Source organism: Xenopus laevis, chromosome 7L (genome assembly GCF_017654675.1).
Source record: "Xenopus laevis strain J_2021 chromosome 7L, Xenopus_laevis_v10.1, whole genome shotgun sequence".
In the NCBI taxonomy this organism is placed as follows: Eukaryota; Metazoa; Chordata; class Amphibia; order Anura; family Pipidae; genus Xenopus; species Xenopus laevis.
Window position 1 is genome coordinate 114145511 of NC_054383.1, and position 27626 is coordinate 114173136.

Below are 27626 nucleotides of genomic sequence, written 5' to 3' on the forward strand. Positions count from 1 at the left end.
TCACTGTTTTAGGTGCGTTAGATTGGATTAGGGAACCTTTATTCTGACCCTGTATGAGAGTGTTTGTGGCACAGGGTGTGAGATTTTAAAACAGCTACACAATATATCTTGTTTTCCGAATGAAACTTAATTTTTGAGCATTCCAGAAACACAAATTTGGATATTAAGGGGCCAATTCATTAACTTCCAGTGAAGGAATAGAAGAAAAAAAACTTCGAATTTCGAAGTGTTTTTTTGGCTACTTCGACTATCGAATGGGTTACTTTGACCTTCGGCTACGACTTTGAATCGAAGGATTCAAACTAAAAATCGTTCGACTATTCGACCATTCGATAGTCGAAGTACTGTCTCTTTAAGAAAAACTTCGACCCCCTAGTTTGCCACCTAAAAGCTACAGAACCTAATGTTAGCCTATGGGGAAAGTCCCCATAGGCTTGCCTAACTTTTTTTGGTCAAAGGATAATCCTTTGATCATTGGATTAAAATCTTTTGAATCGTTCGATTCGAAGGATTTAATTGTTCGATTCGAAGGATTTAATCGTTCGATCGAACGATTATTCCTTCGATCGAAGCATTTGCGCAAAATCCTTTGACTTCGATATTCGAAGTTGAAGGATTTTCATTCCTCCGTCGAATGTCGAGGGTTAATTAACCCTCGATATTCGACTCTTGATGAATTTGCCCCAAAGTCTCTAGCAGTATCGCAATTTTCTTCCCCCATTGTTACACCTCTGAGTTCAGCTTTTGTCAATCAAGTTTTTTCATTTTTAAATAAATCTATATGTTTATTAGGTAGACTCTGTAGTACACTTTATGCGATATCCTAAAAGCACTCCCACTGGTTGTGACATGTGAGAAAAGGAAGGGGTTAAATTGCAGATTAAACAAAAAATGAAGCCAACTTCCTCTTACTGTTAGAGAGAGAGAGAGAGAGAGAGAGAGAGAGAGAGAGAGAGAGAGAGAGAGAGACGATGGCCAGAGAGAAAGTAACAAGAGCCCGGGCCCTTTGCATGAGGGGATATCTGCTCACAGGTACAGTCACTTATATTACTGCTCTCTATATATACTGTATATATATGCACTGCAGGGAAACAATCACACACACTCTGTGGCGGTTATTTACAAAACTTCAATTTTTCTAATTATTTTAGTAAACTATTTATTTTGAAAATATTTTATTTGATTTTCATGTTAAACAAATGATAACGATATGACAGCAAATTTTATGCAGATAAAAGACAAGTTATAATCGATACAATGGCATAAAATTATTAAAAACGAAATACCATTTAATGAGACTGACAACAACTAACTAAAATTAACTAAGCCAGTGGATGTAAACATATTGAAAGAAATAAAGAAAAATGACCATTCATTGACTGGAATGTCTGAAAGCACATCTTATAAATGGAGAAACCGTCCTATTTGATCACCTATATTAGAATGACAAGCTTCAAAAAAGGGAGACCAAATCAGTTTAAAAGAGTCAATGGAATTATTTCCTTTGGTTTTGGTTAATAAGGCTGCTTGCCAACTAAGCTGGTTCATAAAAGAAATAACGTCTGTTAACGAAGGGGGTTCTTTTAGTAAATTTTAGTAAAATAAAACTCAACCAAACTCCCATCCACTCTTTGGGGCAAATTCACTAACCCCTGTAAATTGCCAGCGTCGGCTTCGCTTATATCGCAACACTTCACCATGTGTAGATTTGCCAGGACAACGCTGATTCACTAAAATCCGAAGTTGCGTCCAGGGCGCCGAACTCTGACAAAGTTGCGCTAGCGTTACTGTGGCAAGCGAATCGAAGTTGCGCTAGCATTGGCTAATTTGCATACGGCTGGAAGTTAAAGTTGAATGGACGTATATGTTGCAGCAAATACATTACATTACAAAAGCCCAGGGAACCTTAATAAAAGAAAATAGAGTTGTTATATTGCCCTACACATGAGCCCAGTGTATAGTTCATGTGCCATATGTTAGGAAATATATGGAGAGCCGGGGTACAGACTTTTGCAGCCTTCACCCTGAAAAAACTAAAACACGTCAGCTTTTTTTGGGACTTTTTTCAAAATTTTTCAACTAAAAATTGAAGAAGCCCTATACACTCCATTGCACTTCACCTGGTATGAGCTGGCAAAGGCAAATCTGGCGGAACAGGTAACGTTCAGTAATATGCGCATCTTAGTGAATTTGCGAAGTAACGCTCTTTCTCACAACTTTGCCTGGTGTAAGAGTCTATCTCGCTAGAGTCTATCTCCTTCACTAGCAAAGTTACGCCAGTAAGTTAGTAAATTGGTGAAGTAACAAAATGAAGTGAATTTTCACTAACGTTAGTCACTTCGCCCTTTAGTAAATTTGCCCCTATGTTGGGTATGAGACCTATTAAGACCTGGAAAAAATATTTCTTAGGGCATTCTCTTTTAACATGCAGAAAAACATTGGGGGGCATTAATAAAGTTTGTGCAGCGCATATTTATTTGCAGATGGTTGTACTGCACATGCTTATTCCTGAACGCTAATATATTGCACTGCTCTGCCCATCTTTCCGTTTTTTCCGAATTCGCATTGTGAATAAATTTTCGCAAATGAGACGGGTGTTTGCATGAGTGGGCCCACTGTGTGAGGTTGTTGTGCGGTAAAATAGCGTTGACAGTAACTTAAATTTGCCGTTTGCGAAACTTGCGAATTTACTGTTTTGCGAATATTGTGGTTGTGGCACAATTCAAACACCATTTGCAATTTTTGGCATATTTGCAAAAAAAATACAATTCTGTTTGCACACTCTTATTCAGCTCTATAAATGTAACCATACGCAGGGCAAATACTGTATATTCACTGTGCAAACCTATATGTCGTGCTCAAAGTTTACAAATGAGTACTGTGCTAAAAGTAATTACAAAAATAAGATTACAAGGTAACAATCGGTATGAAAGAAATGCTTACTACACTACATAATTTAAAAAACCTAATTCGTTTGAGATACTTAGATTTATGCAGATAGATCAAATAATATGTTTATATTGCCTGAGGTTTCTTATACAGTAGATGGTAGTTGTAAAATGTCCAAAGGCTCTGATTCTCTCAGGGTGAGTAGGTGTTCTGAATTAATTAAATACATTTTAATAACGTTTCCTTACTCTATTACAAAGTGTATTAAGTTTATAATAATGTGCATGTTTTTACTTGATACAATTACACCAGCGTTGACAATATGGCGATTTATTTATTTATTTGTTTTGCACTAGGTCCAGGCTGACCAGCATTAAAGTGGTGGTTCCCTTTTAAGTTAACTTTTAATATGATATAGTACAGCTAATTCTAAGCAAGACTGGCCTTCATTTTTTCTTTTTATAGTAATTATTTTCCTTCTTCTGACTCTTTCGAGCTTTCAAATGGGGGTCACTGACCCCATCTAAAAACAAATGCTCTGTAAGTCTACATATTTATTGTTATTGCTACTTTTTATTACTCATCTTTCTATTCAGCCCCTTTCCTATTCATATTCCAGTCTCTTATACAAATCAATGCATGGTTGCCAGGGTAATTTGGACTCCTGAAATTGCAAACTGAAGAGCTGCTGAATAAATAGCTAAATAACTCAAAAACCACAAATAATAAAAAAAATTAAAATAACTTGCAAATTGTCTCCAAATATCACTTGCTACATCAAACTAAAAGGTAGCCAGCCATATCTTGTCATGTTATACCTGCAATGTCATATTTACAAAATGTGTCACAACACAAATATGCCAAACTTATCAATAGAAACTTCGGTGGAGTTTGATGAAGTGAAAATTTGCACTTTAGTAAATATGTCCCAAAGACATTGTTTAGCTAGATAGATACAGGGCTTAGATTTAATTTTCCGTTTTAAAATCCAGTTGTTGCCCATTATTACCAACCCCTGATCTTGCTTTATTGTCTCTTTCAGTTTGCCTCAGTGTGTGGATGGATTCAGCCCATGGAATTGGGGTTCAGCTGATCCCTCAGTATCCGATGGTTCGTCAGTCTGTTACCCTGAGTGTCACTGGAGTCACTGGCACAATACGACAGTTCACATGGTATAAAGGTTCAAGTACAGATGATAATAACCAAATATTTAATGTTATTCCAGAAACAAACTCAGTGACGAATGGGCCTCAGTATTTCTCTAGGGCCAGTCATTTCCCAAATGGCTCATTGCAGATCTCAGGCCTCGTTCCTACAGACCAGGGGAATTACACAGTGTTTATACAGACTATAGAGGGTACAGCACAACATACAGTTCTCCTGACAGTTTATGGTGAGTAACACATAACTTTATGTTCATAATTTACTTTGTTTCCACTTAAACTCGTTATCTCCTAACATTTTAATGTGTGTCCTAAATAAATAAATACATTGTATATGACGTATTTCTAGTAACCAGTTTTCCTTCAGTTTCCTTCTCACTAGTAACTGTTTGTATTTCAGGGTATCATTTTCTTATTGTGAGTCATCTGTTAGGAACAGAAAAATACTTAACCCTTTCAACACCAGCCAATATTTACACTTAATTAGCCAGGAATTTTGCGTTCTTTCACTTTAGGAGGATTTCCAAGGGAATCTTTTATTTTAGGTAGGAATCCAATAGGTGTCCCATACACACACTTGAGAGAGAAAAGTGCAATATTCATATTCAGCTTGATCGTGTCACAGAGAGAGTTTTGCTGGCTGCAATTCCAATTAAACCAAATGCAACTGAGTTTGCACATATCAGCAAATTGGGTGCAAGTTGTGAGTGCAGGAAGTAAATAGGAGCTGCAGCACTTCCTCATCTGTACCTTGAATATTGGACAACATAGTAAATAGGAAGATTTTCAAACCTGCCTGATCGCCGACCCATCCAGATATTGCTCAGAATCTGAAGCCTTATATACACATTGATGTCAGGGACAGGGTTCCCAATAATACGGCTTTAATAAGAAACAGACTAGCTTCTGTTTAAACAAACTCTAAAAGTCAGGCCTATATAACCAGAGTTCTGTGCTTCAGTGAGAAGGAACCTTTGGGGTAATAACCTAGGTGACACCTGCCACACATAATGAACTAAAGTGGAAAAGAAGCCCTGGAATGCATTCATTGAAGGTGCCCCATTAACTGCAATGGTAAACCTGCTGGTGAGACTATACATAAATCTGTCTAAAACCATTATTTGTGTTTTTGTTGTGATCAGGGCTGCCATCAGGGGGGCACGGGTGGACTATTGTCCTGGTAGATTTCCAGTTTTAAGGGGGGCCCAGCCGGGCTGCACTTCTAGGATTAGCCAGGCCCTTCTTGAGCAGGCATTGATGTAGGACGTCACCAAAGTGGCAGCCGAACCAATGATTTATTTTTACTTTGAGAGGAGACCCTGACCACTGTTTCTTTTTTAAAAAGATGGCCACTAGTGCATTTAACTTGTAGAGGGGATTTTGGTTTCACATCCAACAAACCTTAGTGTGCTTATTGTGGAGCTCATCCGACCTCGCCGCCCCTGTGATCGCTGCTCTCGCAAGAACCCGGTCCCTCCTCTACCGGCTCGAACAATGCTGCATATTCCTCTCTTCTGAGCACTGATCCAGATTGAGAGGGCATCCTATTATCCAAATAGGCTTTTATTCAAGCACACATATTAGTGTTACAGCAGTGGGGGGTACAAACTAGCGTTTCGTGCCTGTGACCTCAGAGGATGTATAGGGGACCCTGACCACAATTTTTTTTTAACGAGTGTAGGAGACACTGACAACCAATGGTTATTTTTAACTTGTTTAAGGAGCTCTGGCCACCATTGTTATATTTGACATAGTGATTAAAGGGCAAGTCAACCCCAAAATAAACATTTTCCTAATAAAAGAAAACATAATTCTAAGCAACTTTGCAATATATATGTATTATAAATTTTCAGGGCTTTTAAAGTTATTTGTAAAAACAATTACTATTGAAAGCAGTGTTACTATTTAAACAATGTTGCAAAAGTCTTAGTTCCCCAGCAGAGACAGGTCTGTTAATCAGCTGCCTTGTCTTACATTGTATCAACAGTCTGAGCCACCAGGGCAGAGAATAGAAAGGGACTGACACTGATTTCAATAGCAATACATATACAAATAACTTAAAAAAACATTGACAATTAATGTATATTGCAAAGTTGCTTAGAATTGTGTTTTCTTTTATTAGGAAAAAAAGGTTTTTGGGGTTGACATTCCATCAAATGGCTCTAATTTGTATATAAGAAATGCAGAAAAGTTCTAAAAAAGTGCAGTTTAGGTTAGAGCAGGTACCTGCTTAAAGAGTCCTTGAAGTGGTGGGAGGATTAATAATCCTTTGGCAAAAAGTGTTTTTGCTGTTTCTGTGCTCATGTCTTTGTGGCCTTTTTATTGAGGTGGGGTGCAATGTTCTCTTAGGTGTGCGCTTTTGCACATGCAGCAATTTGTGGTTTGCACAAACAATTTTATGTGAAAATACAAATTTTGTATTAATTCTGACATGTACACATAGTTTTTAAAAACTGCACAAGATTAAAATGAGCGCACAAAATAATTTTTTTAGTTGAGAAGGAATTCATTGGTGGGGCCTGGGACAGAAAATTTTGTTTGTACAGAGCCCTGTGATTCCTGATGGTGACCCTGGTTGTGAGTAACTTATTAACTTCATTTGTCTTAATTAAATTATTAACTTAATTTGATCTATTTTGACAGTCAGTGTACAAAAGAAGCACCAGTTCTAGTTGTTCCAAAGATGTTGAAAGATTTTCTTTGATCCCCCTTCCCTTGATGTTACGATACATTTGTGCCGTTTTTATCTCCAGAGCCTGTCACTTCCTCAGTGATCAGCACAAACAATAAGGAACCCCAGGAGAATGGGAAAGTCACCCTCACATGCAGTACAAATAATGCAGAAAAGATCCTTTGGAGCAAAAATGGTGTCTCTCTCCCTCCTGGACTGATTCTGTCTGCAGATAACAAGACTCTCACTTTCTCCAGTGTCTCTCGCTCAGATACAGGACAATATCGATGTGAAGCTTCAAATGCCGTCAGTAAGATTATCAGTGATCCCTACACACTAACTGTAAACTGTAAGTAACTACTGTATGGTCTTGTACAAAGCACAAGCTGCAGTAACTCACTAGGAGCATGTGTGGGTGCATGTACCTTTCTAAATAACTTCAATACACATTCAGCTTTGCATCAAAACTAGCACTTTTTGTCCTAAATGTGTCTAGGGATATATATAAAATTAGTGATAGTTTATCTATAGCCACTTCCAGTAACTTGCTTAGGGGCAGATTTATCAAGGGTCGAATATAGGGGCAGATTTCGCCAGCGTCCACTTCGCGTACATCGCAACACTTCGCCAGACGAAAATTTGCTCTGACAATGCTAATTCACTAACATGTGGAGTTTTGTAGTGTGAAGTGGACTTTTCAAAGCGGAGATGCGCTAGCGTTCATTTCTGCCTAGCGCAAATTTGTTAGAGGTCTTGCTCTAAGGCAAATTTGCATATGGCGGAAAATTTTAAGTTGAATGGACGTCTTTATGTTACATTTTGCATCTAATACATTACATTTCCACTGATAACTAGACATGTCCAGGGAACCTTAAAGGAGAAGGAAACCCCCTGGGCGCAAAACCCCTCCCCCCTCCCCTGTGTTGGCCCCCCTCCCTCCTCCCCCCTGGCCTACCTGTCCCCTTGGGCAAAAGCCCTAACTTGTTACTCACCCCTCTGCGCAGGTCCTGTTCACGGAGTTCACAGTCGCCATCTTCTCTTTTCCGATTAACTTCGTGACATTCGGCGCATGCGCAGTAGATCCGTACCGGTAAATGTTCCTACTGCGCATTCGCCAGAAGACGCCGGTCAAAGCAGGAAGAAGACGCACATGGGAGAAGATGGTGACTGTGAACTCCGTGGACAAGACCTGCGCAGAGGGGTAAGTAACAAGTTAGGGGCATTTGCCCAGGGGGACAGGTAGGCCAGGGGGGAGGAGGGAGGGGGGGCAACACAGGGGAGGGGTTTTGCACCCAGGGGGTTTCCTTCTCCTTTAATAAATTCAATAGAGTTGTTATAATGCCCTACACATGAGCACACTCTATAGTTAATGTTCCATATGTTAGAAAATGTATGGGGGAACCTGGTTACCCATAAAAAATGTTAAGGACTTTTGCAGCCTATCACCCTGAAAAAAGGAAAAGACGCCAGCGTTTTTTGAACTGTGATGCATTTTCCACTCAGAATATGATGTAAGTGACAGAAGATTAAGGAAGATCTATGCACTCCATTGCACTTTGCCTGGTCTGAGCTGGCGAAGGCAAGTCTGGCGAAAGAGTTATCGTTCAGTAAAATTTGCATTTCAGTGAATTTCATCCATTCGTTTAGTAAAATCCGCATTTTAGTGAATAACGTCCATTCGCCAGATCAAAAATTCCCCTGTCGATAGAGTGTGAATGACCGCTAGAGTCTTTCTCTTTCGATAGTGAAGTGACACCTGCTTCCATTAGTAAATTGGCGATGTCCCTGCGGGCGGTAACACTAGTGAATTCTGCCCCTTAGAGTTCATTAAAAACAAATTATGGCAGGATTAATCAGTATCAGTTAATGCCCAGGAGAGACTCCTCTAAGACACCTTATGTCCTCCATTTCAGATATTAAGTGATATAAAACTTCCTGCTGTATGTTCCACTATGTAGATTGTTAAGATACTCTTGACTGACTTTAGTGTCACACCACAGTTCTCAATATTCTCTGAATAACATGGGTTGCATGTAGTTGTAGCTCACTTAATCTAACATTCCATGTTTATTTGTAACTTATGGGATCTTTATCTCATTCCACTATTAATTGCATTTTCCTCTCATGATGTATGATTCATAGGTATTTTTGTTATTGTAGATGGTCCAGAAAATCTGAGAATTACAGGTTCACAACAAGTGACTTCTGGGAACCCCATATCATTAGAATGTTCTGCTGATTCTGTTCCTGCACCAACCTACCAGTGGAAATTAAATTGGACTGTTTTAGAATTCCAGAATAACAAACTGAACATCCAACAGGCCACATCTGAGAATGCAGGAAATTATACCTGTATAGTGACTAATTCAGTGACAAAGCTCTCACGGGAAATCTCTGTATATGTGACTGTGAATGGTAAGTTCTCATACCTGTCACTGCCCTCCAGCATTTATACAGCAGATATACAGGAAGGGTATCCAGGTTCCAGCAAAGTGCTTATTCTTCTATTTCTTTTCCTGCACCACTTCTGTTAATAGTTACATTTTCCTTTACAACACTGACAAGAATAGGCCCATTCTCCCAGTATTCAGATACTAACAAGCACAATGATTAGCACTGCTGCCTTGTAGCCCTGGGGTCCAGGGCACTGTCTGCAAGGAGTTTATATGTTCTTCTATTGTCTGTGTGGGTTTCCTATGGTGACTCTGGTTTCCTCCTAAACTCCTGATTAACAGGCAGGTTTATTGGCTTCTGATAAAGCTGACCATAATGTGTGTGAATGTGATAATGACCTTAGATTGTAAACTCCACTTGGACAGGGACTAATGTAAAAGATGTATAGATTATAGTGAAATTCGTGAAACGGCGAAAAATTTGCGAAACAATGCCGGCGTCTTGTTTTTTTGTGCCGGCGTCCGTTTTTTTGACGCCGGCGTCTGTTTTTGGCAAAAATGCGCCGGCATAAAAAAATCGAACGCCAGCGTCAAATGTTTTTTGACGCAGGCAAATTTTTGTGCCCGTTTTGCGAATTTATTCGCCGGCGGCGAATCGCTCAAATTCGCCGCAAATTTGCGCCTGAAGAAAAAATTCGTCCATCACTAATAAATAAAGTATAATAAAAAAAAAAAATAAAACTCATCGTACCAAGCCTTGCAATCTGCTTATTAACTGCTGCAACATTATAATTAGACCCAATTCATAAAAGAATAACAGTCATTCTTTTAAATTTCAAACACCCTTAACTCTGCCAAACCTTGCTATATACTGTATTTTACATGCACATACGTATAATTCTAGCTGAACCTACCCACCAATCACCAAAGTTTTTAAATAGTGCAACAAAAGATACATTGTACCCACACAACCTTATAATTTAAAGGGAACCTGTGTCTGAACCATTGTAGCTGAACAGAAAAACTTTACTTTACTTTACAGAATTAGATTCAAGCAGGGGAATGTAATATAAGTCGGTAAAGCAAAAATTATTCGCAGTTATGTTATGCCTCTGTGCGAACAATTTTTGCTCTGCGCGAATTTAATATAGCTTTTGCGAAACCAGAAACCGTTTTACCGACCACTTCCGACAGTGGAAGAGAGTTTGCGAATTTTACAGATTGCGCCAATGCGCAGTCAATGTAATAAAACTTCTTACTGAAAAAGTCGTTATGTTTGCTCCTAAAGATTACCACACCTTCAAGCACTTCTTAAGGGTGCGCAATTAAAAGTCGCAATGCGCAATTAAAAGTCGCAATGTGCAATTAAAATTCGCAATGCAATAACAGTTTAAGGAACAATATTGCATTGCGAGATGTGGATTTTTAATCTTATTGATGCACACTCTTTTACTCTTTGCGAATTTAATTACATTCCCCCCAAGATATTTTATTAAGATATTAAGGGAAACATTTACTGTTAATATGAATTAATTTTGTTCTGATAAGAAAAAAAACTAGAAACCTTTCTCAAACCTTTCCTAAGCAGAAGAACATCAGACTCTTTCTTCCTCCTGACAACTTCCTTGACTACTTGGTGGTCAGACTGGTCGGAAAATGACCAGCAGGTGCCGCGGGTGTAATATAATTCATTGATGTGAACAGTACATGTATCTTTTAATATCTTGGAATTAAAAAAAAATAATGAATGAAAATTATAAAAATGCTTAACTTAGCACCTGATCAATTTTACTTTCACTTAAAAGGTTTACTTATCCTTTTATGTAGGTACATTCATACATTAGTTGTTTATATTGTTTACCTGTCTGCAATACTAATGAATTATAAGAATATAGGACCTACTGTTAACCTTAGCTTACAGTTATTTATTGATTTTCACTATATTCATGTTGTGCTGTGAATATGATTTGTTTCAGCAAGAATGACACATCGCAACAGCAAAATCATTTTCCTATTTATGCAAACATTTGTTTTGCATTTATAACTTTTATACCTGTTCCTCCTTAGTATATCTAGTAGAAGTAAATCTACAGCAACTGGACTTTAATCAGCAAGCCCAGTTACTCTATATTTACTTCTACAAGATAAACCATACCATGAAAACCTTCATAGACATATTTCCTCCTTAGTCTTTTGCATTGAACTGCTAAACAGTATTGTGTTATTACAATCATAAACAAATTATATAGCAAGACCGCCTTTTTAACATATGTTCAATTTTACAGATAATCAATGTCAGTCAGGCAACTCTGCAGCCTTTACAGCCGCCATCATCTGTGGGTGCATCTTGGGGACTGTACTCATCATCTGTGCAACGTTCCTACTGTACAAGAGATACGTTCTTCCCCTAAAAGGTGAGGCAGAATTAAACAGGGTGGAAGTAAAAGCTGTTTTTTTAAAGGGGCAGAATGGGAGTATTAAAGGGGGACTAAAGTCTAAAATAGAATAAGGCTAGAAATTCTGTATTTTATATACTAAACATAAACATGAACTTACTGCATCACAAGACTAATCAAACAAATGATTTATGCTTTTAAAGTTGGCCACAGGGGGTCACCATCTTGTAACTTTGTTAAACATGTTTGCAAGACCAAGACTGTGCACATGCTCAGTGTGGTCTGGGCTGCTTAGGGATAGTCATAAATTATCAAAACAGCACAAGTCAAATAATATCTGCCAGAAGCCGATACAGCAAGACTGATTAATAATCAGAATATACAGACTGCAATGGGTCCTGTGTTGTCATGTAATCTAATGTGGATTTTATAGTTTTTGTATTGTTTAATACAAACTTTCTCCAACTCTGCAGAGCCAGTGACTGCAGCAAAATAATCCTCCAAATAGAATCCCAGTTTATCTGCTTAACTCTGGGTCCATGATCTTTGTCCCTGCTGCTGGAGTTGGAAACAGTAAAGGGGATGTAAAGGCAAAAATAAAATCCAATACATATTTCTACACAGTCACCAACTGCTCTACAGGGAAACAAACAAAGTTGCTTGAGTTCTGCATGGCTGGGAAGTAAGGTGGGGGCTCCCCCTGCTGTTCACAAGTATGATTGTTTCCCTGCAGAGCAGTTAGGGACCGTCTGACAATTCCTATCCACAGCAGTAAATGAAGGGAGAATTTAACTGCATACAGTCAGGTTTCTTATAAACACGGTACACATTTTTTAATTAAAGTATATTGGAGATAGGTTTCTTTTTCAGTAAAAAAAGTAAAAATGGGATTTTAATTTTTTCCCTTTACATGCCCTTTAAGTAATTTATAGAAAGCAAGTCAGAAGAAAGAGTCTAGAAGTACTCTATATTTTGGGCAATTTAAGTAAATTTCTTTTAAAGGAAACCAACAAAGAATTTTAAAAAAAGTCATGTTTAGTAGGAAAAGTATAGAGAACAGTAGCTTAACAGTAGCTGGTCATTGTAATATCTCTGATTAATGGTGTGAACACTTTGATCAGTATCTGGTAATCTGAATATCTCTGATAAAAATATGAAAATACTACGCTATAGTATTAATGCAAGAGAACGCTTGTGGTAAAAGAGAGAGGGCAGAAGTCTGAAAAACAGGACAAAGTGGGGAAAATCTCAAAAGCGTCAGAATAATGAAATATCTGAGCATAGGATGGACAAGGTTTGTAAAGTATGGGTGCCTCTATGATACATTGAGATACCTGAATATTTCCAAAGATAATAAGGTTGGATGAGTCAACTCTGATTGATAATCAAGTTGAATTAACCTTGGAAGAAGTAGCAGTAATCTCCTTTGTATCTCCCCTACAGGCTTGCTTACTATTCTAGGATTGTTGGCTGCTCTGCAAATGCATAAGAGCTCTCTAATGTAGTCTTCCTGGGCTTGGCAACGTTCATTGGATCTAGGCACATAAAGTTGGGCATCCCTGGGAAATATTACTTTTTTAATATTAAAAGATGTTTCAGTGGTAATATGACAAAAAATCTTTTTTTTAAACCAGTATATAGTAAATTATAGTAGGATATTGTCAGTAGAGAAGACAAGATAAAAAGAATATGAGATCTTTTCAGTGGAGGACATATGTGTCCTAGATGTATCCATCATTATTCAGAATTAGACTGAATGAAGCAATTTGACAGGAACACTGGGTATGGGTTATCTAATCTGAGTCTTTAGGGGGGCACAGCAGCAATTAGGAATAGACATTTACTGTATGTCCACAAGTACAGCGCGAAAAGTGCAATTGTCATGTTTTTTCACAATGTAGTACTTTTCCAAGAATTTCATCATTGTTGTGGTTGCGGGTGGGGGAGAATTGTGGGTTGAAAGTAATAACATATGGTAACCAATCAGATGATTGCTTTCAGTGCTCAACCTGCAGCTATCTGAAAAAAGATAATCACTGATTGGTTGCTATGGGTTACTGCCCAGGTGCAAATTTACCCACTGTTTGTAAATGAGCCCTAGTATCTTTGACAAAAAATTTTTTTTTATCCATGAATAAATTCCAGCTTAAAATATAATTGGGAGTCTGATTAAAATACATAATTTTGCTGCTTTGCGACTCTTTTTACCTTTGTTTAGGACAATCAGGTGTCGGAGGGGAGGACCCATCCCGAATATACGATAATATTCCCAACACTGCAGTGGTAAGCGATGAATGTACAGGCATATACTATAAATATATTTCTTCGTACCCCACTAAAATATTTCATATAGAAAGATATATAATGTATGTCACAAACATATATTCTGCTGAAAAAGAACAGCTGCTAATTGCAATGGGTTTGGCAAAATTGTCTACTAAACCTTTTCCCAATGTCTCGTTTCCCAATCTGTTTTTTTCTAAATCTAATTCTGTTGGATAAATGAAGACTTTACTCTTGTCTCTATTTCTGTGACTACAGCACATATTTATATATATATCTATATATAATGTTACCAATCCTGTTTCTGTTGGGTAAATGGAATCAGAGCAGGCAGTAACCCTTCCAGCACTCTATTTGTGAGTCCATTACTCCCACCCTAACTTTGTTCCCCCTGTTGAAATTTGTTGATTCCCTATATTTCAGCATAGTCTAAAGCAGGGGTGTCCAGACTATGGGCCGTGGGCCAAATGCGGCCCGCAATCCATTTATAATTGGCCTGCAGCAAATTCCAAAAATATACCAGAATAAGGCCCCACATGAAACCTGGCGGCATTGCATTTTTTGGTATGCTGTGGAAGGGCAGCTGGAGCAGGACCTGTAGGGAAGAGTAGGTGGAGTGCCAGTTCCCTTGCAACCTGTCACCAGCTACAGCCGCTACTAACTTTTCCAAATGAGGTTGGTGCGCCTTGGTGTGCTTTGCGATTCCCAATCAGTGCTACTGCTAACTTGCATGGCCGGACTCACTACTTGTCCCGGTGCTGACACGGAGGCTGCTGTGGGAGTAGAGAAGGGGGGTTGTGCCGGGGACGAACAGAAGCTTTTGACGCCAGTGCTGAGTACGGAGTGAGTAGAGGGAGAGAGGCAGCTGGTTGCATTCCACTTCAGCAAGGCAGCAGCGTCTGTCTTTCTCCTTCCACTGGCTGCTCTCTTCCATTCCTTACAATGTAATTCTCCTACCGCACACCTGTAGATCCCCAATCCTGCAAGCTGGTGGTGCGTTCCTTCCGTTGACCCGGCCTGTCCTGATGAAGGGTGGGTGTTCCCCCCCGAAACGTTGATGTTTGGTGGCTGAATAAAAGGGATTATTCCCCGACTGCACTAATCGGTGTGTGTGCGGATCCGTTTCTTTTACACATTGGCTCTTCCATTCCTTCCCATTGGCCACTCACATTTTTTCATGCTTAGTGATGGGCGAATTTATTCACCAGGCGCGAATTTGCGGCAAATTTGGGCGATTCACCACCAGCGAATAAATTCGTGAAACGCCCGCAAAAATTCGCCGGCAAAAATTCTCCGGCGTCAAAAAATGTTTTCGTCAGCGTCGGAAAAAATGGGCGCAGGCGCCAAAAACGGGCGCCGGCGTCAAAAAACGAGATGGCGAAGTGAAACAGCGCAAATTGGCCCATCACTATTCATGCTGCCTGTCTGGGTGCGACTTGCAAGCCACAGGTGCAACCGTTACTGCTGGGGTTGAACATTATACATCCCCTAACCCCAAACCTATACTTTTTTTTTATAAGAAAAGGGACCCAGATCTGCCGGTGATTCATCAGATATACACAGTACTGTTCTGGCTTTATTCAAATGATCTAAATATAAATTATCATGTATTTTAATCTATTAGGTTTTTGTCTATGCGTTCAGATGTCTGCAGTGTAGTGGTAATATCAATTCTATGGTGTAATGTGAATTTCCTGAGGTATTTCTAGTCTGATTCACAACATGTAAGGGTAGGAAGGTGTTAACACCGTCACTATGGAAACCCAACTTGATCCAAAGATTAAAGTCCACACTCTTGATCATAAAACAAACTTGAACTGTTTATTGGGTACACTTTCTTTCATCAGATGACTCTTCCACACATCAGGGCATACAGATATACAATCCACGGCAATGATACACTCCTTTGCTGGCTAAGCCGACACTCCAAATACACAAAGGATTTTCCCCGGAACCTTCCGAAGGACATCCCTTTCCAGGGTTACTCACCACCTCCCTGCTTCAGCCGGGCTGACACCACGCCAGTGCACCACTGACCTTTCAGGGTAGGACTTTTCTTGTGACACCTTGCGGTCCTACAAGTCCGGCATACGACCTATGCCCCTCTGGCCTACTCCGGATAGGACTTTTCTTTTCCCCCTCCTTCAGGATGTCCTTTTTCCTATAATCTTCCACTTGCACCCTAACTGGCTTAGCCTTGGCACATATGCCTCTACCTTCTTGTTGGGGTCTTAACTACCCATGCTAAATAGTCCTGACTATCTGAAATACCTAGTATTTCACACTTGTGCCCTCACTCTATCTTAATCCAAATGCATGTAAACAACCCTTTGGGTGTGTCTCCCCTTTAAATACCTTCTTCAATTAAAGGAAAACTATACCCCCCAAACAATGTAGGTCTCTATAAAAAGATATTGCATAAAACAGCTCATATGTAAAATCCTGCTTCATGTAAATAAACCATTTTCATAATAATATACTTTTCTAGTAGTATGTGCCATTGGGTAATCATAAATAGAAAATTGCCATTTTAAAAAATAAGGGCCGCCCCCTGGGATCGTAGGATTCACTGTACTGTATGTTAGGTCACATGAGTCAATTAACAGACAGAGTTGTGTCTTTTGCTTCCACACTTCTTCCTGTTACAGTTAGAGTTGTAGTATTTCTGGTCAGGTGATCTCTGAGGCAGCACACAGACCATCACGAAATGGTGGCTCAAGGCAAGAGATGTAAAAGGGCAAGATTTACTTATATATTCCAGTTTGGTAAGATTCTTTAATATGCCACTTAATATGATATGAACTATCTGTTGCTTAAAGGAGAAGGAAAGCCCCAGGGCGCAAAACCCCTCCCCCCCTCCCGTGTTTTGCCCCCCCTCCCTCCTCCCCCCTGGCCTACCCCTCCCGCTGGGCAAATGCCCCTAACTTTTTACTCACCCCTCTGCGCAGGTCCTGTCCACGGAGTTCGCAGTCGCCATCTTCTCCCACGCGCGTCTTCTTCCTGCTCTGATCGGCGTTTTCTGGCGCATGCGCAGTAGGAACAGGTACCGGTACGGCTCTACTGCGCATGCGCCGAATGTCACGAAGTGAAATCGGAAAACTTTGTGACATTCGGCGCATACTGTACATGTGCTTTCTCTCTGTTATCCAGCATGGAACCTTTACCATTCATTTACATGACAACACATTTTACACATTACAGTCTTCCAACACATTTAACACTTTCAATCACTTTAACATTTTTTTACAGCACTCACATTCACTTTACACATTCAATACATTTTCTCATGCACACAATCCAATCACCTTCTTACAAACAAGAGGAGTGCATCATTTATATAGTACAGTGCTGAATTATCTTTTTACTTGATTTCATTGCTCTGACACATTCCCAAAGTGTCACACTGATAGGGATTAAAATCATGACCCCGGTAGCACAGGGCAAACATTCTAACTATGACTCCACTTTGCTGTCCATGCAGCAAATTTGCTATTCTCTGAGTATGTTAATGCCCATTTATCCCTTAGATATCAACATGGATACATTTGCCATTTCCAAGTGAATATTACTGCTATGGTTCGCGATTCCTTGTTTAAATGAGGTGCGGAGAATAGGTCCAAATAGACTCCACTTCTCCACTTCTTAAACGCTGTGTACGCGCCCACCTCCAATAGTGAATGATCCTGGAATGATCCTGATCGCAAGCTAGCTACCTCTGAAGGGATAGAAGCATCAGGCTGAATGGTTCGGCCCAGTGTCGGACTGGCCCACCAGGATACCAGGAAAACTCCCGGTGGGCCCAGGTGTCAGAGGGCCCTCATGATGCTAAACTTTTGGACTATAATATGGCCATTCCCTATTTCTATGAGACAAAGAGGCTAAATAGATGGAATAATTGATTATAGTATGTAAAGAAAACAGACTAGGAGAATAGAGGTTGATCGAGGAGGTGAAGAATAATAGTACTGAGAGTGGCCCCTGGTCTAAGGTTTTATGGTGGGCCCCTGGTCTAAGGTTTTATGGTGGGCCCATGGTGTCCCAGTCCAACACTGGTTCGGCCCCCACACATTTCCACCTCACCAAATATGGCCCTCGTTGCACCCCTGCAATATGCTAAAGTATGGTGATCCAAATTATGGAAAATGCCAGCTCCAGAGCATTCTGGAAAACAGGTCCCATACACCTTGTACACAGAAATGTAATGCACATTTTCAAGTTTTTGGAGATTGTATTGTATATGTTTCCACCAGTGACCCTTTCTGAATTAAGCTCTCCGTGACGATTTCTTTCCGCTTCTCGTTTCCTTTTACAGTCTCAGCCTGAAAAAGAGGAGGGTCCATACATGGTACGTTACCTATATCTTTGGGATCCCATTTAGCCACAAGCCATTGCCCTACACTTAACAGTGGCAGTTTCTTAGACATTATTGTCATGTAATGTGAGGAGACACCTGCCTCCAGGGCACCAGTTTAAATGCCCAGCTTTAAGCATTCTCACTATTATAGCAGAAAACGTTTTTGAAATCCACTACTTGTAAATGACATGACCTGCCCAAAATTGATTTACTTTCACAAATAATCAGCGATAGAGAACTAAGCCAAAAATATGTCAATTTAACCAGTAGGGTTATATTATTGGAATCACACTGGTATTTCACTAAGTATCTATTAATTTATAATATAGTGGTAGGGAGTTGTGGGTCATTAGCAGTATGTGTGTGTGTGTGTGTGTGTGTTTTGCACCCTGGGCCTTTTGAGAAGGGACAGTAAACGACTGCTTATTTCCAATCCATTCAAGTCATGTCTACTGATGACCTAACTAAAACAACTACCAAATAGAAGTGATGCACAGCAATTTGTTTTTATGTTTTAGGGACTGGAGTATTCAACAGAGAATACATACAGTGACCTCAAACAATAACATTATATGAATAATTTATATGGATGGAGAAGACTTCTAGTGGCAACAATCAATTTCTGCATATTACATTGTCTGTGCACTGTTGCACGATTTATTTGATTGACACCATAACCAGTGACCAAAGATTGCTGCAAAGAGGGGGTTCAGTACAGTTTTACCAATCAGAAGCCTGATAGCATAGGACGCCATGCCTTATAGTGCTGTCAGTTCATTGCACTGGCTCACGTGGGACAGAGCCTATATATTCTATGGGTGTGGGCGCTGCAGGAATGGGCACAATACAGAGCCGGACTCCGCAATGTTGCTCCATTCCTGCAGAAGCCAACCCTGTGAACTGCCAGTTGTCGATCGCTATGCAGCAGGATTCTGATTGGTGAGGCTTGCTTTACATGGAATGGAAAAGCTTTTTTTTTTTATGCTTTCTATATATTTATTTTCATTATCTACCAGCTCGTAGGACCCCTATTTTGTTCTTCACTGCAATCTTTATGATATTTTTCATTGTATTGTTTTGAGTATGTTTTGAGTCTGTGTGCCAACGTTTATAATAAAGTGGTAAATAAAGTGGTGGGTATGTGCAAATACTGCACCATTCCTTTTTCTTTCTTCTGCTCTTATTCCTGAACCACATCTCTCATAATGACACTTCAATTAGACTACTTTTATGCTCCCCTCTTCTGTGCAAAGTCCCCTCTTTCCTTCACTCCATTTTTTTAAAATATTACAATAATAATATTATAATATTATAATAATATAATAATATTGAAGCCTTGGTTTTTAATGCAGACTAAATTGTATTTATCTCTATCTTCAAGTAAACAATATATGGCTACTAGTTCATGCTGGTATTATAATTATCATAATTCTTCACTGAAAATCTAATATAAAGGATAAAGCTGGCCATAGACGCAAAGATCTCATCGTACGAATCGAGGCCATCTTAAGTAAAACCTTTAAAATAAGTGAATGTGAAATTGATAACAGTGCGATTATAAGCATTTTTGCAATTTATATTCATTATTTATTTTTTGTTTAATGTCAAGATATTAAGGGGTACATGTTCTGGTAAATTGAAATAATTATGTTACAACAGAGTCAACTGCTTGTCAGTTTGTGACCACCAAGTAGTCAAGGAATTTGTCAGGAGTAGTGATGGGCGAATTTGTCCCGTTTCGCTTCGCCACAAATTTCACGCATTTCAGACGAAATTCGCAAAACTGGTGGAAAATTCACAAAACGACGATTTTGACACTGGTGGCAATTCGCCGGTGTCAAAATGGGTGGTGGCGTCAAAATTTTTTAGACGCTGCCGAATTTTCACTGCTGATTTATTCGCTGTTGGTGAACTGGGCAAATTTGCAGCAAATTCACGCCTGCCGAATAAATTCACCTATCGCTAGTCAGGAGAAAGAAAGAGGGCTGCTCTGTGTTCTGGTTAGGAAAGATGTGAGAAAAGTGAGGTTTCTAATGTTTTTTCCGAACCAGGAAAAAGTTTACAGTGGAAAACATCTTTGTACTGGATTTATTAATAGTAACTCAGCATTAAATAGAATGAAGGAAGTCTATACATTTCAAAAGAACAAAGGGTTTCAAACAAAGTCGATAAAATGAGTCATAGTCAGTAAAAACACTTTTTATTGATAATTTGCAATTTGGGTATTCTATTTAAGAAAAAGTTTTCATGCAGGCATATAATCAACATCTCTAAACATACCTCACATATTTTTGGAAATACAAAGAGGGACAAAAAAGTTGTGCTGCAATTTTTTTTGACCAGGCCCATTTTGTGGCCACACCCCCTCATTACCATGTTCATTTTATAAAAATTGGCAGGCTATGAAAGTTTGAACTTATTTCTGTTTTTTTTTTAGTTATTACAGTTTTGCTAATGAAGGTGAATTGCCCTTTAAGCTGTGAGTCTAACTTCTCCCAAGAGACCTGTTATCTTATATTGTTACAATTACTTATTTGCTTATCTCTAAATTGTTACAAAAGTATCTTATCTGTTGCTCTGGCTGTTCTGGGCTCTCTGCCAAAAGCCAATTAAGTTAGAAACATTGTTTCTTTTTCTGCCGGTTCGGTGCAGAGTAAATCATGACTTTCCAGTATAAACAAGGGACTGAGGGTTGAGCTGTCAAACGAGGGACTGTCCCTCTAAAAACGGGAAAATTGAGAGGTACTGTATGTCAAAACCATAATCCAAAAGCAGAGTCCAGTTGGTAGCCATTGGCAGGCTCAACACGGTGGGAAGGCATCTTGTCAACTGGTGAAAATATATACTTTTGCTGCTCTGACTATTTTGTGGGTATTTTATTCATCATTTAGGACAATCGGGTGTCAGAAGGGAGGGCCCATCCTTCCCTCCTAAATATATTTCCCAGCACTGCAATGATAATTGTACAGGTATGGGATCTATCATCTAGAAACCCAGTATCCAGAAAGTTAAGAATTAAGGAAAGGCCATCTCCTATTGACTCAATTTTATCCAAATAATCCAAATTTCCCTTTCCTTTTTCTCTGTAATAATAAAAAAGTAGCTTGTACTTGATCCAAACTAAAATATAATTAATTTTTATTGCAAAACCAGCCTATTGGGTTTATTTATTAAAGGTCGAATTTTAGTGGAGTTAGAGATTTTTGAAACCACGAATAAACGTTATTTCTCTGAAATCACAAATGCCATGAAAGTTATTAAAAGATCTGAATATAAAAAGTACAAATGGAGTTTTTGGAGAAATGAAAAAAAAAACCCTCACAATTTTGGAGAAGAAAAATATGATTTGTGAAAAAAAAGAAAATGAATGTTAGTAAAGAGGCTCCTAAATGATGTTCTATTAGACTTAAGGTATGGAGATCCAAATTAAAGAAAGATCCCTTATTCGGAAAACCTCAGGTCTCTGAGCATTCTGGATAAATTTTTCCCATACCTGTATACAGTATCCATTTCTCCATACTCTTTACTATTGCCCAACTGATAGATGATATGTAGAAAGATTTATGTCGTACCTCTCTAGCACACATATAATCTGTTGACAGGTAGAAAATGCAGAAAAGTCTACCAATCACCCTTTCAGAATAACAGTTTCATTGTTTTCAAATTAACCCCTGGAAACCACAGATTTTTGTGCTAAAATTGTCTTTATAATAATCATTTTAATAATTGTATAATAACCATAATAAATACTCATTAAAAATTAATAATACATGAGACAAAAGTAAGCGTAGGACTGGCAGATATGGGATGACTTTGACGTAGTTCGCCATCTTAACCCTTTAAGTGCCAGCAGAATTTCACATTTTGGTTACGCGAAATGCCAGCCGTTTTTGAAACATTTTGTGCTCTCTCACTTTAGGGGCATTTTCTGAGGGGAAACCTATAGTTTACCTAGGAAAACTATACATTGTTTTTTTCGGTAGAAACTGAGCTTTCTAAATCTGCCTGAGTTTTCATGTATTTCCACCTGTGCAAAAAAATTTATAGTGCTAAATACCAAAAAAAAATGAAAAATTACCATTTTTCATCGTATATCAATTTATACAAGAAAAATATTTCATTTTACGGATGAAAATCCAACTGATTTGGAAAGCCTTATGTCTCTCGAACGTGCCAATACCAGATATGTATAGTTTTAGGGAGATTTAGGACTTCTGTACCTCAAAAACTCCCGGCAGTATATTGCCGAATTTTGAAAGCACTAAGGCAGAAAACGGCATGCTTTAGATTCCAAGGCAAAAAATCCTGAAACCGTAGGTTTACCCCAGAAAACCATACATTTTTGAAAAGTACACATTCTGCCGATTACAAAATGGGTAACTATGTCTCTCTACTCCCAACTACCAAACATAAAAGCTTGTCTGAACATAGCGGTTTTTCAAAAAAAAATTCAAAATTCTGAAAAATCATTTCAAAGGTTTTATTTTGCTACTCCGCATATCCCAAACTATATTAGGTACCAAGAAAAAGCACCTGAAATATGATTGCCAGGGGTCCACTGAACAGTTTGATACCCATTATGCATAGGTTTACCAAAGTATCTGGCATTTAGAGACACCAATATGAAGTTAGCGCATCCAAATTGATCAGGACTTTACTTCAGCTACTGAGAAAGCAACACATTGACTGCATTTTTTGTGGGGTAAAAACACAGAAATATATGTTTACCCCCCAAACCCATATATTTTTGGAAAGTACACATTCTACCGAATCTAAAATGGGTACCCACGCCTTTCTGCTCCAAACTACTGAGTCGCAAGGCTTTCCCAAAATTGTCGGTTTTGGTGAAATATGTGAAAATTGCCTCAAACCTTCAACTTCCCAGCACCATATCACCCATGTATCATTATGCACTAAGAAAAAGCACCCTAAATATGATTGCCATGGTTCCTCTGAACATTTTGGTGGCCATTGTTCATAGGTTTACCAAAGTATCTGGCATTTAGAGGCCCCAAAATGAAGTTAGCGCATACAAACAGTCCAGTGGGTAACTTCAGCTAATGAAAAATCAACACATTGACTGCATTTTTGTGGGGTAAAAACACAGAAATATATGTTTACCCCCAAAACCCATATATTTTTGGAAAGTACACATTCTACCGAATCTAAAATGCGTACCCATGCCTTTCTGCTCCAAACTACTGAGTCGCAAGGCTTTCCCACAATTGTCGGTTTTGGTGAAATATGTGAAAATTGCCTCAAACCTTCAACTTCTCAGCACCATATCACCCATGTATCGTTATGCACCAAGAAAAAGCACCCTAAATATGATTGCCAGGGTTCCTCCAAACAGTTTGGTGGCCATTGTTCATAGGTTTACCAAAGTATCTGGCATTTAGAGGCCCCAAAATGAAGTTAGCGCATACAAACAGTCCCGTGGGTAACTTCAGCTAATGAAAAATCAACACATTGACTGCATTTTTGTGGGGTAAAAAAACAGAAATATATGTTTACCCCCAAAACCCATATATTTTTGGAAAGTACACATTCTACCGAATCTAAAATGGGTACCCATACCTTTCTGCTCCAAACTACTGAGTCGCAAGGCTTTCCCACAATTGTCGGTTTTGGTGAAATATCTGAAAATTGCCTCAAAGCTTCAACTTCTCAGCACCATATCGCCCATGTATCGTTACGCACCAAGATAAAGCACCCTAAATATGATTGCCAGGGTTCCTCCAAACAGTTTGGTGGCCATTGTTCCTAGGTTTACCAAAGTATCTGGCATTTAGAGGCCCCAAAATGAAGTTAGCGCATACAAACAGTCCCGTGGGTAACTTCAGCTAATGAAAAATCAACACATTGACTGCATTTTTGTGGGGTAAAAACACAGAAATATATGTTTACCCCCAAAACCCATATATTTTTGGAAAGTACACATTCTACCGAATCTAAAATGGGTACCCATGCCTTTCTGCTCCAAACTACTGAGTCGCAAGGCTTTCCCACAATTGTCGGTTTTGGTGAAATATCTGAAAATTGCCTCAAAGCTTCAACTTCTCAGTACCATATCACCCATGTATCGTTACGCACCAAGAAAAAGCACCCTAAATATGATTGCCAGGGTTCCTCCAAACAGTTTGGTGGCCATTGTTCATAGGTTTACCAAAGTATCTGGCATTTAGAGGCCCCAAAATGAAGTTAGCGCATACAAACAGTCCCGTGGGTAACTTCAGCTAATGAAAAATCAACACATTGACTGCATTTTTGTGGGGTAAAAACACAGAAATATATGTTTACCCCCCAAACCCATATATTTTTGGAAAGTACACATTCTACCGAATCTAAAATGGGTACCCATGCCTTTCAGCTCCAAACTACTGAGTCGCAAGGCTTTCCCACAATTGTCGGTTTTGGTGAAATATGTGAAAATTGCCTCAAAGCTTCAACTTCCCAGCACCATATCACCCATTTATCGTTACGCACCAAGAAAAAGCACCCTAAATATGATTGCCACGGTTCCTCCAAACAGTTTGGTGGCCATTGTTCATAGGTTTACCAAAGTATCTGGCATTTAGAGGCCCCAAAATGAAGTTAGCGCATACAAACAGTCCCGTGGGTAACTTCAGCTAATGAAAAATCAACACATTGACTGCATTTTTGTGGGGTAAAAACACAGAAATATATGTTTACCCCCAAACCCATATATTTTTGGAATGTACACATTCTACCGAATCTAAAATGGGTACCCATGCCTTTCTGCTCCAAACTACTGAGTCGCAAGGCTTTCCCACAATTGTCGGTTTTGGTGAAATATCTGAAAATTGCCTCAAAGCTTCAACTTCTCAGTACCATATCACCCATGTATCGTTACGCACCAAGAAAAAGCACCCTAAATATGATTGCCAGGGTTCCTCCAAACAGTTTTGGTGGCCATTGTTCATAGGTTTACCAAAGTATCTGGCATTTAGAGGCCCCAAAATGAAGTTAGCGCATACAAACAGTCCCGTGGGTAACTTCAGCTAATGAAAAATCAACACATTGACTGCATTTTTGTGGGGTAAAAACACAGAAATATATGTTTACCCCCCAAACCCATATATTTTTGGAAAGTACACATTCTACCGAATCTAAAATGGGTACCCATGCCTTTCTGCTCCAAACTACTGAGTCGCAAGGCTTTCCCACAATTGTCGGTTTTGGTGAAATATCTGAAAATTGCCTCAAAGCTTCAACTTCTCAGTACCATATCACCCATGTATCGTTACGCACCAAGAAAAAGCACCCTAAATATGATTGTCAGGGGTCCTCCAAACAGTTTGGTGCCCATTGTGCATAGGTTTACCAAAGTATCTGGCATTTAGAGGCCCCAAAATGAAGTTAGCGCATACAAACAGTCCCGTGGGTAACTTCAGCTAATGAAAGATCAACACATTGTCTGCATTTTTGTGGGGTAAAAACACAGAAATATATGTTTACCCCCCAAACCCATACATTTTTGGAAAGTACACATTCTACAGAATCTAAAATGGGTACCCATGCTTTTCTGCTCCAAACTACTGAGTCGCAAGGCTTTGCCAAATTTGGCGGTTTTGGTGAAATATCTGAAAATTGCCTCAAAGCTTCAACTTTCCAGCATCGTATTGTCCATGTATCATTACCAGCATAAAGCATCCTAAATATAAACATACGGGTCTACTAAATAGTTTGATGCCCAATGTGCATAGATATACCAAACTATGTGGCGCACAGAGACCCCCAAATGACAATATGTATAGACATTTTCACGGCTGACGCGCTGGCTGCTGCAACATAACCACCCGGTGTGTGTATTATGCGACATTAGACCACCTAACAGTACAGAGACCCCAGAAAACCATATATTTTCAGAAAGTACACATTCTGACGAATCCAATATGGGTAAATAAGTGTTTCTACTACAAACTGCCAAACTGCAAAGCAATGCTGAACATAACGGTTTTTATCAAATTTCTGAAAATCGTCACAAAGCTTGAATTTTACCCCATTATATGCCCCACATTTCGTAACTTATCAGCATAAAACATCCTAAATATGAACGCCAGGGGTCTACTGAACACTTTGATGCCCAATATGCATAGATATATACCAAACTATGTGGCGCACAGAGACCCCCAAATGACAATACTGTATATACATTTTCACGGCTGACGCGCTGGCTGCTGCAATATAAGCACCTGGTGTGTGTATTATGCGACATTAGACCCCCCTAACAGTATAGAGACCACAGAAAACCATATATTTTCAGAAAGTACACATTCTGACGAATCCAATATGGGTAAATAAGTGTTTCTACTACAAACTGCCAAACTGCAAAGCAATGCTGAACATAACGGTTTTTATCAAATTTCTGAAAATCGTCACAAAGCTTGAATTTTACTCCATTATATGCTCCACGTTTCGTAACGTATCAGCATAAAACATCCTAAATATGAACGCCAGGGGTCTACTGAACACTTTGATGCCCAATATGCATAGATATACCAAACTATGTGGCGCACAGAGACCCCCAAATGACAATAGTGTATATACATTTTCACGGCTGACGCGCTGGCTGCTGCAATATAAGCACCTGGTGTGTATATTATGCGACATTAGACCCCCCTAACAGTACAGAGACCCCAGAAAACCAGATATTTTCAGAAAGTACACATTCTGACGAATCCAATATGGCTAAATAAGTGTTTCTACTACAAACTGCCAAACTGCAAAGCAATGCTGAACATAACGGTTTTTATCAAATTTCTGAAAATCGTCACAAAGCTTGAATTTTACCCCATTATATGCTCCACGTTTCGTAACATATCAGCATAAAACATCCTAAATATGAATGCCAGGGGTCTACTGAACACTTTGATGCCCAATATGCATAGATATACCAAACTATGTGGCGCATAGAGACCCCCAAATGACAATAGTGTATATACATTTTCACGGCTGAAGCGCTGGCTGCTGCAATATAAGCACCTGGTGTGTGTATTATGCGACATTAGACCCCCCTAACAGTACAGAGACCCCAGAAAACCAGATATTTTCAGAAAGTACACATTCTGACGAATCCAATATGGGTAAATAAGTGTTTCTACTACAAACTGCCAAACTGCAAAGCAATGCTGAACATAACGGTTTTTATCAAATTTCTGAAAATCGTCACAAAGCTTGAATTTTACCCCATTATATGCTCCACGTTTCGTAACGTATCAGCATAAAACATCCTAAATATGAACGCCAGGGGTCTACTGAACACTTTGATGCCCAATATGCATAGATATACCAAACTATGTGGAGCATAGAGACCCCCAAATGACAATAGTGTATATACATTTTCACGGCTGACGCGCTGGCTGCTGCAATATAAGCGCCTGGTGTGTGTATTATGCGACATTAGACCCCGCTAACAGTACAGAGACCCCAGAAAACCATATATTTTCAGAAAGT

At 39.1% G+C, this 27626-nt stretch overlaps 1 protein-coding gene across 1 annotated transcript; it reads left to right on the forward strand.

Annotated features, from left to right (window-relative positions):
* Positions 1 to 962: 962 nt before the first annotated feature.
* LOC121395502 (carcinoembryonic antigen-related cell adhesion molecule 1-like) lies at positions 963 to 19595 on the forward strand (the record flags this gene model as incomplete). The annotated part of the gene is made up of 8 exons (XM_041569072.1): positions 963 to 1032; positions 3932 to 4282; positions 6806 to 7072; positions 8884 to 9138; positions 11402 to 11530; positions 13731 to 13795; positions 18108 to 18140; positions 18668 to 19595. Coding segments are annotated over 8 exons (1218 nt in total), but the record flags the coding sequence as incomplete, so codon positions are not given.
* Positions 19596 to 27626: the final 8031 nt, after the last annotated feature.